The sequence below is a fragment of the Brachyhypopomus gauderio genome, chromosome 11, assembly GCF_052324685.1.
Source record: "Brachyhypopomus gauderio isolate BG-103 chromosome 11, BGAUD_0.2, whole genome shotgun sequence".
In the NCBI taxonomy this organism is placed as follows: domain Eukaryota; kingdom Metazoa; phylum Chordata; class Actinopteri; order Gymnotiformes; family Hypopomidae; genus Brachyhypopomus; species Brachyhypopomus gauderio.
In genome coordinates this window covers 17720808-17738734 of record NC_135221.1, presented here as the reverse complement: position 1 = coordinate 17738734, position 17927 = coordinate 17720808, and the positions used below count along the sequence as shown (strand labels likewise).

Below are 17927 nucleotides of genomic sequence, written 5' to 3'. Positions count from 1 at the left end.
GACATGGATATTCCTGTGGTGCATGAATCACAGTAACTTCAGTTGAGTCTGAAGTTCATTTTACCACAAATATCATTTGATTTAGGGGAAAGGCAGCCAGTACAGGAGACAACATGCTGTAATATTACTGCCAAACATTCTTCTACGAATGTGGTATCAATTCTCCAGCCTGTTTCCAAGAGGCTCTAGAACAATTTACTTCATTACACTGTTGTTTTAACAGTTTCCTTTTGTCAACACACTGGCCGCGGAAGGCAGAGATTAGATGTGGGGGAAATCGCTAGTGTTGACCTCTGACGTGCCTCAGTGCAGTGTTCAAACGTGTCACACACTGGACTGGTGTGTGTGTGTGTGTGTGTGTGTGCTTGTTTGGTTTCAGGAGCTGGGCTTTCTCACAGTTCCTTTCAGTTCCTGGAGTGTGTCCAGAGTGGCTGCTAGACTTGGAGATTTTACGACGCTAGCTCGGCCCTGAGTGTGTACACACGTTTGTGTTTATGCACAGGCTAAAACGCATGCAGGCCATACTTTTGGACAACAGAAAACCACACTGAGGTTCGACTCAGCGCGTAGAGTTCTTGCAGTTTGAAATCTCAGTTCCCTCCAAACCTTTTTTTTGATTCCAGACGAGGAAGCGCATGAGGGAACTGCAGGAAAAGCAGAAGAGGTGTGTCCAGAGGAAAAGGGAGGGAAAGATGGAGGGAGACGAGTTAATATAAAGAAAGAGGAGAAGAGTTAAGCAAGACATTCCACAGGAGAGGCTGGCCAGCGAGAGTCGTCGGTGGAAATAACCCAGCAGATGCGTTCACCTCACTGAGGCTCCGCGGTTTTGTTTTGTTTCCCTTTAACAGGAACAAGCAGCTCGAGCACAACCGGGGGAGAAGAGGGGGAGAAGAAGGGCAGAGCGGCGTGTAGCAGGAGAGGGGCAGCGGGGCAGGAGAGGGGCAGCGGGGCAGGAGAGGGGCAGAGGGGCAGGAGAGGGGCAGCGGGGCAGGAGAGGGGCAGCGGGGCAGGAGAGGGGTAGAGGGGCAGCGGGGCAGGAGAGGGGCAGCGGGGCAGGAGAGGGGCAGCGGGGCTGGAGAGGGGCAGCGGGGCAGGAGAGGGGCAGCGGGGCAGGAGAGGGGCAGGAGCGGGGCAGCGGGGCAGGAGAGGGGCAGCGGGGCAGGAGAGGGGCAGCGGGGCAGGATGCGGGAGTGTCAGGACGGCGGGGGTGGAGCGCGGCGCTGGCTGACGCTGCTGACAGGCCTGCTGGAGTGTCTGGGCTTCGCAGGGGTGGTGTTCGGCTGGGCCTCCCTCGTCTTCGTGCTGAAGAGCGATGGCTACTTCAGCCACATGTGTATAAACGTCACAGTCAGCGGCAACGTCAGCGAAGGTGAGGGGCGTGGTCACACTCTGGTCTCATGCAAATACGCTGAGTCCTGGTGTTTCATGCGGCATGTTGTGTGTGTGTGTGTGTGTGTGTGTGTGTGTGTGTGTGTGTGTGTGTGTGTGTGTGTGTGTGTGTGTGTGTGTGTGTGTGTGTGTGTGTGTGTGTGTATCTGCGTGCACGTGTCTCAGATTGCAGTGCACAGGACGAGCAGCTCTCCGTCATATTCACCATCGCGTCCTTCATGAACAACTTTTTCACACTGCCAAACGGCTTTCTGTTTGACCATTTCGGCACCATGGTAACCAGGCTTGTGGGAATGTGAGTCAAACATGATTCTGATAATATCATGTCATCATAAGACATTTGTTTTATATGCAGGAATTATGTTTACACCAAGATCAATCATAATAAAAATGTCAAAACAATTATTTTGCAGAAACAAAACAGAAAACTAGTGTATGAAATTAATTTGTAAATATGGTAAGGCAAAATTGCACCATGGACTGAAGATAGATAAATTTGCTCTTGTATGCCTGAGGGTCAGGGCCTCACACACACACACACACACACATTGCTGAAGTGTATCTAGGAACATCTCTATCTATGAAATCGTTCTCATGAATGTCAGAAACATGAAATCATTAACTGATTCCTTCAACGGTTTACTCTAGATAATTCAACGCCCTAGTCACCCCTTACACTGTGTGACTGTTTTTTCCAAACATGGCTGTATTAAAAATTACAGCAATATTCTTTACACCTGAGTTTATACATTTGCCACATTCTCACATTATCTGTGAGCTGCGGACTCTTGGCAGTATGAGCAATGATCCATAATTCAGAGAGAGCAGGAGCAGATCTGGAGGCAGCAATACAGCTGTGGGAGGAGAAACCTGAGAACATCTTACATGCCAAGCCTGAGAGAGGGAGAGAGGGAGGGAGGGAGCGATAGAGTGAGAGGGAGGAAGAGGAGGATAGAGACAGAGGGGTAGAGTTCATATAGAGAAAGGAGTGAGAAAGAAAAGAGGGAGAGAGATAGAGGGAGACAGAGAGAGGGTGAGGAGAGAGGGATATGGACAGAGATCTAGAAAGAGGGAGAGAGGAGGGAGAGAGGGGAGCAAAATCTGTGGCCCAGGAGACAGGATTGGTTCACCAGAGAACGGTGGAGTTTTGGACAGCACTCAAGAGAACAGCGGAGGGTCAAATGCAACAAATATTTTGAAAACCATCGTCTCCTGAGACACGATAAAGGGAGAAGACACATATCTGCCTATGTGTGTTTGTTAGTCCAAGGTTCAAGAGCTTTATTTGCTATGTGTAATAGGTAGACCCTGAAATACTTATTTAAAATGTTTGTGTGTGTGTGTATGTGTGTGTGTGTTCAGATTAGCTGTAGGTTGTGTGATCCTGTTAATACAGACCCACTGGCCGCTCGGCTTCAAACGGATCAGAGCTCAGTGTGTCTTTAATGAGAGTTCAGAGGGGAAATGTGAGCGGAGGTGTTATGTGAGTGGGAGAGAGGGCAGGAAAATGAGTCTGATTCCATCTTCATGAATCATATGCCATCACCTCTGTTCACCACCGTCCCTGGACTGGGTGCTCCGCTTTCTCGCTTCACGTTCCATGTTGCCAATTACTCCTGTTTCTTCTCCCACCAGATCCATCTACACCACGGGAACCTTATTGATAGCCTTTTCAAATGCCGGTGAGACATTTCTATGAATTCATTTTTCTCCTCTTATCAGGGGAAATAACCCTGAATTGCTGTATTTCAATGGAGAGAGCATGGTCACACGTGATATTAAAACCTAGAGCATTTAGAACGTCACACCAAAGTTTTCTCAGCATACATGATAAGTAAGAAATGTGCCAGTCTCAGGGAAAATGGAGGATTTAATAAATAAAGTATGCCAACGCATACTTCGTAAACTACCTGTAATCCAAAATAAGGATGCAATAACCAGCAGTCAACTACTACAAACACAAAACATATATAGACAGACAAACTCAATGTCACAACAACAGGCCAACATGAAATAATAAATTTGCTCAGCAATATCAATTCTTATTATTTCTCCCAGTATGAAGGTTGAGGTTTTGATTTCTTTGAATTTATATCTAGTACTACAACTGTCAATATGCATTCAATTTGCATCAGACAGGGATTTAATCGTCTCCTTTATATAATTAGTCTTACACACACTACTTCCTAAGACTTAATGTTCCCAACCATCTTGTCTGGCTGAGAGCAGGATCAGGAAATATCTTTAATTGATACCTGAAATGTTCTCAACAACAATACTAGTGGCTTCATTATTAATTGTTAATTCAGGATTCTGTTATGAGTTCATTTTCCTACTGGGCTGGACTGCTTGAAGAGGACATTGTCTCTGTCTCTGTCTGTCCCACAGCCCTGTCTGTCCTCCTGTACTGTGCTCTGCCCCTCATTGCTGTTGGAGGAATTCTCTTCTTAGTTACTAATATGCAGGTACGGCATTTCCAGCTAAGGGATGAAAGAAACGAGATATTTGATCATGTAATTTGAAGTTTTAGTACACCTCATCTTTCCTTTAGCCAAAGGAATTCAGAACGCTGTTTCTCATGAATAACCAACACAGCATGTCTCTCTCCTGCATGTCCATCTCTGCACACGTTCACACACATTCAGGTGGGGAATCTCTTTGGAGCCCATCGCTCAACCGTCATCACGCTGTATAATGGAGCCTTTGATTCTTCCTCTGCAGTCTTCCTCATTGTCAAGGTAAAACCCACTAAAGCCTTTCAATTTATCAGGTAATGCAGCTGTCAACCGTTATGTGTTAAATGGCAACAAAGATAGAAGAATGACTTTAATTGGATGATGATGATGATGATGAAGAGGACGTCCTTATTGTTTTGCAGCTGCTGTATCAGGACGGAGTGTCTCTGCGCGCCTCCCTCCTCTTCCTGTCGTGTTGCAGTGGGATCCACTTGATCCGCACATTCCTGCTGTTGCCTCGTTCACACATCCCATATCCTCTCCCTGAGAACTACACTTATGGGTAAACTACAAATCCCATATCCTCTCCCTGAGAACTACACTTATGGGTAAACTACAAATCCCATATCCTCTCCCTGAGAACTACACTTATGGGTAAACTACAAATCCCATATCCTCTCCCTGAGAACTACACTTATGGGTAAACTACAAATCCCATATCCTCTCCCTGAGAACTACACTTATGGGTAAACTACAAATCCCATATCCTCTCCCTGAGACCTACACTTATGGGTAAACTACAAATCCCATATCCTCTCCCTGAGCACTACACTTATGGGTAAACTACAAATCCCATATCCTCTCCCTGAGAACTACACTTATGGGTAAACTACAAATGCCATATCCTCTCCCTGAGAACTACACTTATGGGTAAACTACAAATCCCATATCCTCTCCCTGAGAACTACACTTATGGGTAAACTACAAATCCCATATCCTCTCCCTGAGAACTACACTTATGGGTAAACTACAAATCCCATATCCTCTCCCCGAGAACTACACTTATGGGTAAACTACAAATCCCATATCCTCTCCCCGAGAACTACACTTATGGGTAAACTACAAATCCCATATCCTCTCTCCGAGAACTACACTTATGGGTAAACTACAAATCCTGTGTCTTGTCCTGAGACAATTTCCCAGAATCTCTGGAATTTCTAGAAAAAAGAGGAAGACCCAGATATAGAACAAAAAAGAAAATTAAAAGGAGATTTACAATGTAATATAATATTAAAGTGTATTAACAGGGACTAAAAAAACCAAATCTTTAGAATTTCTTACTGATCCATAAAGAAATGTCACTTTCATGTGAGGGTTTGCACTTCCTGTCGTGGAGTCACTGGAAGTCCGATCTGCTCTGAAAAGCACATGCGGAATGCAAAAGAACCCCAGAGTCCACATGGAAGGTGTGGGCTGCCACTCCAGTACTGGGTACTGGGACACACTGGGACACAAGACCAGCCACCACTGTCACTGTCCTCCTGAACTGCCAAGCCTCATTCAGGATGTAATCCCTGTCTGTAATCCCCGACTATAATCGCCGTCTGTAATCCCTGACTGTAATCCCCGACTGAAATCCCCATCTGAAATCCCCGACTGTAATCCCCGTCAGGCCTCAACGCATTGAAAAATACATTATGTGTAATAGTTCTAAATGGACTAGGGAACGAGCCCTAATGGTGTCTGTTTTTGTGGAGGATCCCTATCAAATCCCTGGTAGTTTAGGCTGGTTTCTCTGACTCTGTGAGGCAGGGTGAAATGTCCCGTGGGTCAGGCTAAAAGCACCTCGATGAACAGAGCCGGCCAGCGCCACCTGCAGACCGCCCGGGACTCTGAGACGACGCCATTCCAAGAAGAGAACTCCACCCAGGTTCCCCAGGCAGGTACGGCAGGTGAGCTGGCCAAGTCCCTCAGACCATGATCTGATCTTCTGGTTGATTTAGATCATCGTTGTGAGTGGTGTTGTATAACTACATAACTCATGTATGAGATAACCAGAATAGGCAGATATGACACACCTTACTTACCCAAGGCTACAGTTCAATTCAGATTTGCATGTTCACATGTTTATTTTGATTCTATGAGTGTATACAGCACTGTGTGCGTGTGCACGTGTGTTTCAGTGCGAAGCTTCAAGAGCTGCGTTCTCTCCTGGTTCTTCTTCTGGCACCTGCTGTGGTTGTCGGTCATGCAGCTGAGGCACTACCTGTTTATCGGGACTCTCAACCCTATGCTGCAGCGCCTTACTGCTGGGGACTCCAGCCTAGGTGCACACACACACACACTCACACACACACACCTACACCCACACACACACACACACACACTCACACTCACACTCACACACGCACACACACACACACACACTCCCACACCCACACACACACACTCACACACACACACTCATACACACACACACTCACACACACACTCCCACACACACACACGCACACACACACATACACACACACACACACACTCCCACACCCACACACACACACACACACACTCCCACACCCACACACACTCACACACCCACACACACTCCCACACCCACACCCACACACAGCTATTTTACACACACGCAGGCTCTGATCACGGCTGTATCTTTGCAACGTCCCTTTCCTCAGTGAGCACTTACACGAACGCGTTCGCCCTCACGCAGCTGTGTGGGATACTGTGTGCACCCTGGAACGGACTCATCATGGACCGCCACAAAGGGAAACCCAGAGAGGCAGGTCAGAACCACACACACACACACACACACACACACACAATCTGCTCTAAGCACACGCTCACACACACACACACACACACACACACACACACACACACACACACACACACACACACCCACACACAATCCGCTCCAACCACACACTCACACACACACACACACACACACACACAATCCGCTCCAACCACACGCTCCCCTACCTGTGTGCGGCAGGCGTGTGTGAGCGGGAAGCTGACCTGCGGGCGTGTGTGCTGTCCCTGGGCGTGACGGCGCTCCAGTGTGTGCTCTTCTCCCTGTGCGCTACTCTTCCTCTCCTCACGCTACAGTACCTCACCTTCGCCCTGCAGGTGCTCAACAGGTCCTTCCTGTACGGAGGCAACGCCGCCTTCATCAGCATGGCGTGAGTCCCTACCCCACACGCCAGCCGACACTTGGGCGTCGCTCGGGTTTCTGTAATCAACCGTGTGTGTGTGTGTATAGATTCCCTCCTGCCCACTTTGGGAAGCTGTAGGGATCAGTGATGGCTCTCTCTGCTGTGGTGTGTGTGTGTGTGTGTGTGTGTATAGATTCCCTCCTGCCCACTTTGGGAAGCTGTATGGATCAGTGATGGCTCTCTCTGCTGTGGTGTCACTACTGCAGTATCCCTGCTTTGCTCTCATTAATGGGCCTCTGGGTGGAGATCCTTTTGCTGTAAGTCACACTCACATTCAGCATCTTTCAGCCCTAGTGTCCTCCCTGTGTCCTAGTGTCCTCCCTCAGTGCTAGCGTCCTCCCCGAGTCCTAGTGGCCTCCCCGAGTCCCAGTGTCCTCCCTGTGTCCCAGTGTCCTCCCTGTGTCCTAGTGTCCTCCCTGAGTCCCAGTGTCCTCCCCGAGTCCCAGTGTCCTCATGTCCTCCCCGAGTCCCAGTGTCCTCCCTGTGCCCCAGTGTCCTCCCCGAGTCCCTGTGTCCTCCCCGAGTCCTAGTGTCCTCCCTGTGTCCTAGTGTCCTCCCTGTGCCCCAGTGCCCTCCCTGTGTCCTAGTGTCCTCCCCGAGTCCCAGTGTCCTCCCCGAGTCCCAGTGTCCTTCCTCAGTCCTAGTGTCCTCCCCGAGTCCTAGTGTCCTCCCTGTGTCCCAGTGTCCTCCCCGAGTCCTAGTGTCCTCCCTGTGTCCCAGTGTCCTAGTGTCCTCCCCGAGTCCCAGTGTCCTCCCAGTGCCCCAGTGTCCTCCCTGTGTCCTAGTGTCCTCCCTGTGTCCCAGTGTCCTCCCTGTGTCCCAGTGTCCTCCCTGAGTCCCAGTGTCCTAGTGTCCTCCCTGTGTCCTAGTGTCCTCCCAGTGCCCCAGTGTCCTCCCTGTGTCCCAGTGTCCTCCCTGAGTCCTAGTGTCCTCCCTGTGTCCTCCACGCATGTAAGTGTGGGATGTAAATCTTCCACCTCCAAAAACCAAAACAAAAACAATCGATACAAAATGTCTCTTGTTTACACTGAAGCATTAACATTTCAGCATACTATTTACACATGCAATATCATACAAACTGATCCAGTTTGTAATTAACGTTCATTTTGATGTAATTATACGTCGTGTGTAGGCGGGGCTGTGATGCTCCTCGAGAGGCGGGGCTATGATGCTCCTCGAGAGGCGGGGCTGTGCTTCAGCAAGTCGTGAATATGCGTCGTCTCTTGACAGTAACGTGCACGAGCAGGGGCGTCTGCTTTGGCAAACACGACTGGGAGAAGCTTCGTTGCTGGGACTAGGAAGCGCAGCTAAGAAAATGAGAAAGACCGTAGTGCCCTGCTGAAACTCCCACAGCAAAGAGTCGTGGGACACGATAGTGGGAGTCGTGAGCTAGCGCTGCTTTTTAATGGGTCGGAGATGCAGCGCGGCATGGTGGGTAGGTGTCCGGACAGAGGCGCGGGCGTGAGGCGGTAGACGTGGGCACCAACTTTTGGGCCTGGGTATCTTACTCATGCATACATCACGGCACAGAGGAAGCCAGACTGAGTACCAGGTTTCCTTGGTAACTGTTGGACCTTGAAAAGCCAATCTCTGGTCCTCCGAGGAACGAGGACGTGTTTGTAAAACGATGGCCGCAGTTACACGAGCACTTAACAGCTCACGTAAAGAGCTTTTTCCATTTTTGCTCATGTTCACGCACTGAATTCAACTTTAAGCAAAAAAATAGGCCTTTAAAGGTAGAGTAGACCAGTCCACACTGGATCAGTCCACACTGATCTGACACTACGGCATGTCCGTGCTTTGGAATGCCTACGAGATGAAAACCATCTGGTTCTTAGGAACGTAATTAACAGGCATCTGTCTCCACTCACCAACCTTATCAGTACACCTTATAGTACAGGTCAGAGCTCTTTTAACTTTTATCGGTTATACTGTGTCATTGGCGCTGCTGTTTTAACAGTTGTCCTCCACCCACATAACATCCGCTGCTGTTGTGCATTAATGCCGTTCAGATGTGCAGGGGGAGCAGTGCTTGCACGGTTGCACCTGCAAAATCAAACTATGTGAGGCATTTCTATTAAAATGAGCTCTGATTGTGCGTACATGTCAGGGCTATTCAGAATTAATACAGCAAGTAAGTAGGTAAGTGGTATCTCCATTATACCTTCAACACGCCAGGCATTTCCTCTGCTGAATTATTCTCCAACACTGTCAAATAGATTAAATATTCTCCAACATTCTCCATTGGAAGTAAAACGTGGAGTTGTGACCACACACTGGAGAGGTGCAAATGTGAACAGCGGAGCTACAGGAGATGTGCTGATGTGTCCTGCAGGTGAACGTCGCTCTGACCGTCCTGAGCTGCCTGGCGTTCGTCCACCCGCTCTACGTTTACCTGCACTGCCGGCGGCGAGCGGCGCAGAGGGGCGGGGCTAACAGGAGCACCGCCCCCTAGCACCAGGCCACGGAGCCACAGACCCGCCTCTGTTTACAGTCACCACTAGACCGGAAAATAAATGTTCCACCATTTACTATGAAAGCACTGACTAATACAGCATGCTTCATTTACCTAGAGACGAATGTTATGTCACTATTGAAAATCAGACAGGAGCCATTTCCTTTTTTTTTTTTTTTGCAATATATTTACATATAGCAATTTGTTTTACATATAGTAAAAATATACAGTATATCTTTTTTTCTCCCATTTCCAAAAAAAAGGGTAAACAGACCCTGTATTACTGAATCAAATCTTCTCTGTATTCAATAATGCAAATACTGTTTTCTATCCAGTATCATTTGACATATTTACATTGATCGACAACCCACATATATTTAACAAGTGACATCCTTAAAACCAGTTTAGGATAAATTGTGTCTGTGGTGACCATTTCAATTCTCCAAAATAATGGCTTTACTGTCACAGCTGAAAAAGAAGAGTGGCTGTGGTATAGTTTCATCAGGTTTTAATAACCCAGAGACGATGACGATGTTTTTAGATCCGACAGCATTATAGACTTTTAGTGACATATTACATTGTTACATCTACATTTACGACATTGCTTGCAAAAAGTATATAATGCGTTCTACAGGAAATCGGATTGCTCCAGAGAACTACATTGATTTTCTATAAGTGGGGTATCTCGTGTTATAATTTTGGAAGGCAGATATTATCCAGGAGTGCTTGTTATAGTTTAGTTTTTGTTCATTTCTTGTTTTAGGCCATTTTACTTTATTCACTCCCATTCACTTAGTACTCTCTCGCTGTGCCTCTAGCGTCTGACAAGCCCGGAGAACATTACAGTGTTGTAATTCTCCTCTCTAAATATTCTGGTTTACTGCCCTCTGCAGGACAAAATGGGTAATACATTTCAAATTCATTTTACCTGTGTTGCGTTCTACTCGTCACCTGTAAAAAAATAATAAAATAAAGGGAATTTAAACATGAACTTAGTCCCACACAGCAGCACAATTCAAAACAATCTACAGAACATTGTTAAGGCAGATGAATACATTGAATATTACAGAAGCCATTTATGACATGTTTGACAACTAATGGCTTAAATTTAATTGCACAAATGAACTCAATCAGGACATCTTATGCATAAATTTCCAAGTGAAAAAGTCATATTAAAAAAGATTTTGAGATATTAGGTCCACCATTCTTACACTCAGGATATAAACTACACTGCTCAAAAATAAAGGGAACACTTAACACAATGTAACTCCAAGTCAACCACACTTCTGTGAAACCAACCTGTTCAGTTAGGAAGCAACACTGATTGTGAATCAATTTCACCTGCTGTTGTGCAAATGGAATAGACAACAGGTAGAAATGAGAGGCAATTAGCAAGACCCCCCCTATAAAGGAGTGGTTCTGCAGGTGGGGACCACAGACCTTGTCTCTCATCCTTTCTGGTTGATGTTTTGATCACTTTGGCATTTTGTCAGTTCTCTCACCATAGATGTAACATGATGCGGTGTCTACAACCTACAGAACTTGCTCAGGTAGTGCAGCTCATCCAGGATGGCACATCAATATGAGCTGTGGCAGGAAGGTTTGCTGTGTCTGTCAGCAGTGTCCAGAGCATGGAGCAGATACCAGGAGACAGGCAAGTACACCAGGAAACACGGAGGGGGCCGTAGGAGGGCAACAACCCAGCAGCAGGACCACTAACTCCTCCTTTGTGTAAGGAGGAACAGGAGGAGCAGTGCCAGAGCCCTCAAAAAGACCTCCAGCAGGTCACTAATATCCATGTTTCTGCTCAAACTGTCAGAAACAGACTCCGTGAGGGTGGCATGAGAACCCAACATCCACAAGTGGGGCTTGTGCTTACAGCCCAACACCATGCAGGGCGATTGGCATTCTCCAAAAAACACCAAGATTGGTAGATTTATCATTGGCGCCCTGTGCTCTTCACGAAAGAGAGCAGGTTCACACTGAGCATGACAGAGTCTGGAGACGCCATGAAGAATGATCTACATGTATCCTCCATGGGATATTAATTTACATTGATCATTTTTATGTTATTTTGTTCTCAACGTATTCCATTACATAATAAATAAAGGATCTAGGATGTGTTATTGTAGTGTTCCCTTTATTTTATTTAGCAGTATATATAAACCATATAAACTAACAAGAACCGGGAACCTGATCCGACACTCCGTGTACTTTTCTTCTGTGGACACGGACATAGGATCTGCGCGTGAACCGGAGTCCGCACACGTCACAGGCGTGCGGCTTCTCGCCCGTATGGGTGCGCATGTGCGAAGACATCTGACTCGACTGCTTGAACTTCCGCTGGCAGACGGCGCAGGAGAAGGGGGCGTGGCCCGTGTGCACGCGCATGTGCACCTCCAGCACGCCGCGCGAGGCAAACGCCTTCTCGCACGTTCCGCACTTGTGCGACCCGCCCGGAGACCCCGCGGCCCGCTCGCCGTTTCGCTTCGCTTTCCCCGGGTGAGCGCTGCGCACGTGGGCCTTCAGGTAGTCCGTGCGGGCGAAGGTCGCTTCGCAGTCGTCGCAGGCGTAGGGCGTCTTGCCCGTGTGCAACAGCAGGTGGCGCTCCAGGTGGTATTTCTGCAGGAAGCCCTTGCCGCACTGCTCGCAAATGTGTAGCTTCTCGCCGGCGTGACGCAGCAGGTGACGCTTCAGGTAGGGCAGGTGGGTGAACTTCTGGCCGCACTCGTTGCACACAAAGTCCATGGCGCCGCTGTGGCTCAGCCGGTGGATGCGGAGGTTGGAGCTGCTGGTGTAGCCGCGCCCGCAGTCGCCGCACTTGAACGGCTTCTCGCCCGTGTGCGTCAGCATGTGCCGCGCCATCACGGCCCGGCAGCGGACGCTGCGGCCGCACACCTTGCACTCGATCGGGCCCCGCCCCCGCTGGACCTCGCCTTCCCGCTTGCGGGGCCGGCGCGCGGCGGGACGTCCCGGGAGGTCGGACGACGCCGGCGACGCGGGCCTGCGCCGCTTCGGCGTTTTTTTGATGCGCCGCGCGGTCTCTCGCTTCTCGCCGTCCTCGTCCGTACCGGAGGAAGCGGACGAGTTCGTTAAGCTGCGCGCCTTCCTGCCGTCGTTTTCCATTTCCGCTTCCTCCGAGTCTTTAGACACCGCGTCGCTCTCCTCGGACCTGCCGCCGTTCCTCGATCCGTCGGACGTTTGGAAAGGACTTTCATTTCTCTCGCTCTCTGCCAAGTCGCGCAAATCGCACGACTCTTTGATCTCAGCGTTGGCTGGAGTCGTTCTACGTCTTCCACGTGACGCTCTGGATTTGGCTGCTTTCTGCTTCTTTGCCGTTCTGGGAGGGACCTTCTCATTTTCGGGAAGCAGATCTTTTTTGGCCCTCTTGCTGCTCCTTTTATTCGTTGGCTGCTTTGTACACGTGCGCCTTGTTTCCTGGTGCGAACTCGCTGGTGAAGCCTTTGCCCGTTTTGGCTGAGCCCTTCTCTTTCTGGCCGCTTCCGAAACGCCACGTTGGGGCTCAGACTTGCGACCAGCTGGGCTGGGCGGGCCACACCCCTCCACCCGCCTGTCTTTTTGCCCGACTTTAGGCTCCTCCTTCTTTGTGCCGCTTTTGGAGCTAGGGGGAGGAGCTCTACTGTGTTTCCCCACCTGTTTACTTTGACCTCTCCTGCAAGTGCTTTGTGGTATGTCGTCACCATCACTGCTCATCGGGCTCATGTAGCCATGTGTCCTTGTCCTTTTAACGTCTTTGACTGATTCCTTTGGCGTCTGCCCACCCGATGCGCTATAGTCCAGATTGGGACTCTTGATCTTTTGTCTGCATGCGGCACGCTGCTTCCTCTCTTTGTCTGATGAAGGTGGAGTCCGCGCGGCATCTTCCGAATCCTCGTCACCATCGCCTACAACTAGAGAACCTAATAAACAAAGTCATGAGGAGAGAAGTTATACAGTAATAAGTGTTAACTTCTGATGCATATATAAGTGTTGTTATTTTTATAAGCCTGGAAAATGTCTGAAGATGAAAATGAATTTCAGTTGGTTTTGAATTTATGAGTTTCTGTCTTGGAAGTATCCCAATTAATGGTAGGATAATTAAGCCCTCAGCATAAGGAATAATATAAACTTCCAAATTTTAAACTCACCTCGTCTAATTGACTTTTAAAACGTTTAGGATTTCGGCATTTAAGTTAGCTGCACTCTATTGGATGGCTCCCTGCCCTTTCAGAGGAAATGACAGATTTGTGGCCTTGCACATTTTGTTATGTTCTAAAATAGCCTACTGGAAGCGGGTAAATCTAATTTACTGGAAAGGGGTTAGGTCATATTCAGTTATTTATTTCATTTTGTTTTGCTTATCAATAGGTGAACATTCCAGGTTCAGAAAGTAAAAGTCCTCACCAAGATTTTGCTCAGGCTTCCTGGATTGTGTTGATCCCACTAATTTTACCTGGCTTGCACTAATTAGAACATCCAGCAAGCTTGAGTAAAATCCTAGGAAGGAGTTTTACTTTCTGAACATGGAACGTCCACCTCTCCTTATCAACGGATAGACTCCACGTATTGAAACCACCAGCAACATTAAACACGATATAGCTGCAGAAAATATTGTATTAGACTTCCAATAGGCTACATGCCACCTCCACTTATCACGGGGCGGCGTTAAACACACACACAACCGCGTCACAATGAACAACCGCGTCATGTCCGTGACGTCGTTTACCGTGTTTCCCGCGCGCGCTTTCGCTCAGCGGCACGAGGGAGATCTTTACGTCCCCGACGACAGGACGGCTCATCTCCGCGGAAGAAAGACCCAACCACAGCCTCTTCCTTCTTTTTGATTCAGACTACACTCGCTGGAGTGAACTTGTTGGACGTGTGTGGCACGGTTCACCACCAGATGAAAGTGCTCTTCGACGTCAGGACTGTCACCGAGAGACATGAATCCAGAATAAAACCGCACCCGTTCATTATTAGGGTCGGACAGTTTTCCGAGGCGTCTCCGTCTGTAGCGCACCACTACTCACACCGGTCTGTGCGTCAGTGTCCTGTGAAGTTCTCGCACGCCAGTCTGTGTTGCTTAGGTGCAGAATGTTTTCGGACGAGTGTAAGAACGACAAGTAACTTGAGTGTTTCATTGAGACGCTTGTGTAGATCTTTCTCTGCTGCAGCATCTCAGCTGCGCTGGGTAAGCAGCTAAAGCATCGCCTCTAGTGGCGTGGATGATCGTCTATTAACATGGCAAATAAACACGCCGTCATTGCGAACGTACCCAAATAACTTTATTACACTTTTGTTATGTATTTCTTACTTGACTTGCCTTGATTCCACCACTTAATGCCATGGTTACGAGTGTTACTTTACAGTGTATATCTTTACAGATTATGCGTTAGTTTATGTATATTGTATGTTGTGTATATTGTTAGAATGTAGAAAAGCTCTTCCATAATAGATAGATAGATACATACTTTATTGATCCCGAAGGAAATTTAAGAGATCATGGTGTTGAATATTTAAAAATGTCAAATACAGTAAGACTACTCCTGATAGAAAAGGCATAACTACCGCATCCACTAAGAAAATAAACAAATGCGTTTAAGAGCCATAACTATTAGTACTCAAACTGCGTCGTGTGAGTTAATGCAAGTAAAACGGTAATGAACTGCACCAGAAAGAGCTCACAAATACACGTTTGTGTCTAGTCACAAATTGCAACGGAATGACGCAAAAGACAAAACGGGACTAAATTTCAAAGTGCGCACAGAAGTACGACGTGAACGCGCCGCGTGAACACGCCTCTTCAGCTGGCCGTCTGTGGGCGCGCACAGTGCCTTCCCTGCGTCATCTAATTCAATGGTCTGAGCTCTTAACATTAACTAAGCAAACAAAGTTAGCAGAATATTAAGAACGGCTAGGTTTTCAAATACTTTTATATATTAATACTCGGAGAAGTCAACAACCTCTGAAACGATTCTAAGGGCATTCTTGTGTCGATCCAAGCCACCATATTTGGCACGCATGGACCACAAAGTACAGGGAATCTTGATATTGAAATATGCTTCATCTGAACATTTGAAAACGGAAAGACTGTTTCAAACATAGAATTGTTGACACAACGTGCAAACAACACAACACTTTTGAGGAAAAAATATTTCAAAAGTATTTTAATTGACAAGTATAATTTAATAGCTAAACAAAATAATCACTCTAAATAACTGCAAATGAATAAAGTTCGTATCATTTGTTGTATAACTTATAGCCAAACTGGGCCTACACTTCAAGCATAAAAACAATTATAAACACTGAAACAGCTGAGTCAGGTTAATAGCGTTTCTGTAGCTCCATTACGGCTCTCGCGCGCGCACGTGCTCGTGCTCGCTCTCTGTTTTCGGGTTTTAATTTCAACCGTAATCCGCTCTCACCATGACTGACTGATTCCCTCTACTGATGCGAAGCAGAATGGGCACATTACAGCCGATATGAACTACGTATAAACAAACAAACAAACAATACATCTAAACGGTTCCCTGAGGTGCGACTCGGTTCCTCGGTTCATTTTAAAGAGCCGTTCAATTGAACCGGATCGGTTGGGAACTGCCCATCACTAATATGAACTGTATAGACTCGACTTGACATATTAACGGTAAATCATAAAGATTGTAACAACAGTGCAACAGCACGACCAAACAAAGCTGCTAAAATGTACAATAAAAAAATAAGAAGAGGTGTAGCTAGCTAGCTGGCTGCTAACCTGTGTGGTAACGGCAGTGCTCGCGCTAACGTTAACAGATTCGGGGCTCGTGCTGCTCTCAGTCTTCACTGTTTTCTACGTTTAAGAGTAAAATGTCCACGTGTTTTATATTGAGTTTTCTGTTATATTTATTTGCTTGCTAATAAATAATCCAGATGTGACTCAATCCAATATTGTCAATAAACACGATTAAGCAGCCAAAACAAAAAAAAACTTAATTCTTACTCATATTTTTTAAATAATCCAAAACATTATCTGATGTTGTCACGGTTCTATTTTCACAAATTAAAATAGAATAAACAGAAAGTGTAAAATAAACGTATATCTTATAGGCCTAAAAGAACAAAATGATTTAAAAAAAAAAAACCACACCCAGTGCATATAGGATTAGGACTGTGGCCAGTTTGACTGTAAGAGTGACTGACTAACAGAGTTTGTATCCTAGTACAACCCAGCATATTGAGCAGGGATCACATCAATATTGAGTATCTGAGAAACAGTACCATAAATAACTGATTCCTACTTAGTTCTGCAGCTGCCTGTATTTATTTAGGGAAAAAAAATCAAAATTCACCTAATTAAAATAAAAAAATAAACCTATTGAATGAGAAACTGAAACATGTTGCTAGTTTGCTGTTGCCTTACTTTACTCTCCTCAGTCTCTCTCCCTCTCCATCTGCATCATCCCATCTGCGTCAGAATATCTTGGGAAATGACAGGGATTGCCACCGTTTAAAAATAGAGACTAATGAATGAACGGGTGGCAAAAATAGAGGGACTAGGCAGGAGGCGAAAGTGGAACGCAAGTAAAGCTAAAATGGGCGGTAAAAGAGAGATGACAGGCCGGTGCTGGGTGTAGTGAGGCGGGGTGCAGCAGCTGACAGTAATCATTCTAACACAATGTGTACGGAGGAGTGACTGACAGTAATCACAGTAATACAACTGGAGTCTGCAGGAAAAGCTCAGTGATGATGCAGGGCGGAGGAGGCGGGGTGGGGGCCCGGAAGAGGGTGGTGGAGGTGGGGTGGGGGCCCACAAGAGGGGCGGTGGGGGCCCGGAAGAGGGTGGTGGAGGTGGGGTGGGGGCCCACAAGAGGGGCGGTGGAGGTGGGGAGGGGGCCCACAAGAGGGGCGGTGGGGGCCCGGAAGAGGGTGGTGGAGGTGGGGTGGGGGCCCGGAAGAGGGTGGTGGAGGTGGGGTGGGGGCCCGGAAGAGGGGCGGTGGGGGCCCGGAAGAGGGTGGAGGAGGCGGGGTGGGGGCCCGGAAGAGGGGTGGATGGGGTGGGGGCCCGGAAGAGGGGCAGAGGAGGTGGGGTGGGGACCCGGAAGAGGGCAGTGGAGGTGGGGTGGGGGCTCGGGAGAGGGGCGGAGGAGGTGGGGTGGGGGTGTTCTATGAAGGAGGTTCAAATGAGGAGAGAGTGACGAAGACACCAGAGGAGACTCTTATGGACTTGTGCAAAACTGCATAAAACATTCACATTAGTAATGCGGAAAAGACGTTTTTGGAAAAAATAGAACGGAACAGATTGTTTGGTTTGGGGACGTAATTGCGCTAACGCTTATCACTGTAACTGACGTCATTAAGGCACGTCCCTCCAGACCTTGATTACAGTCTTTCCAAGAAAGCATCTCCTCCCTTTTCCAT

The 17927-nt window shown here is 47.6% G+C and overlaps 2 protein-coding genes across 2 annotated transcripts; one reads left to right on the top strand and one right to left on the bottom strand.

The window, feature by feature from the left end:
* Positions 1–1167: 1167 nt before the first annotated feature.
* Positions 1168–10521, top strand: slc43a3b (solute carrier family 43 member 3b). Its single transcript, XM_077022496.1, has 12 exons — positions 1168–1369; positions 1555–1684; positions 3025–3071; positions 3778–3854; positions 4035–4127; positions 4268–4407; positions 5658–5797; positions 6029–6172; positions 6536–6643; positions 6856–7042; positions 7209–7332; positions 9411–10521. Exons 1-12 carry the CDS (start codon positions 1183–1185, stop codon positions 9528–9530), a joined length of 1497 nt encoding a protein of 498 aa, XP_076878611.1. The 5' UTR covers positions 1168–1182; the 3' UTR covers positions 9531–10521.
* Positions 10081–15253, bottom strand: LOC143527340 (uncharacterized). Its single transcript, XM_077022495.1, has 2 exons — positions 14257–15253; positions 10081–13450 (listed from the first exon to the last, which is right to left on the bottom strand). Exons 1-2 carry the CDS (start codon positions 14327–14329, stop codon positions 11706–11708), a joined length of 1818 nt encoding a protein of 605 aa, XP_076878610.1. The 5' UTR covers positions 14330–15253; the 3' UTR covers positions 10081–11705.
* Between the last annotated feature and the right edge of the window lie 2674 nt (positions 15254–17927).

What these genes read in the sequence shown, in the direction of transcription:
- LOC143527340 (XM_077022495.1), bottom strand. Translation starts at nt 14,329, where the DNA reads ATGAGCCGTCCTGTCGTCGGGGACGTAAAGATCTCCCTCGTGCCGCTG. An exon ending in AAGCGCGCGCGGGAAACACG is followed by an intron (nt 13,451 to 14,256) that starts GTAAACGACGTC and finishes TTTGTTTATTAG; the next exon opens with GTTCTCTAGTTGTAGGCGAT.
- slc43a3b (XM_077022496.1), top strand. Translation starts at nt 1,183, where the DNA reads ATGCGGGAGTGTCAGGACGGCGGGGGTGGAGCGCGGCGCTGGCTGACG. An exon ending in CAGCGGCAACGTCAGCGAAG is followed by an intron (nt 1,370 to 1,554) that starts GTGAGGGGCGTG and finishes CACGTGTCTCAG; the next exon opens with ATTGCAGTGCACAGGACGAG. An exon ending in GCCGCCTTCATCAGCATGGC is followed by an intron (nt 7,043 to 7,208) that starts GTGAGTCCCTAC and finishes GTGTGTGTATAG; the next exon opens with ATTCCCTCCTGCCCACTTTG.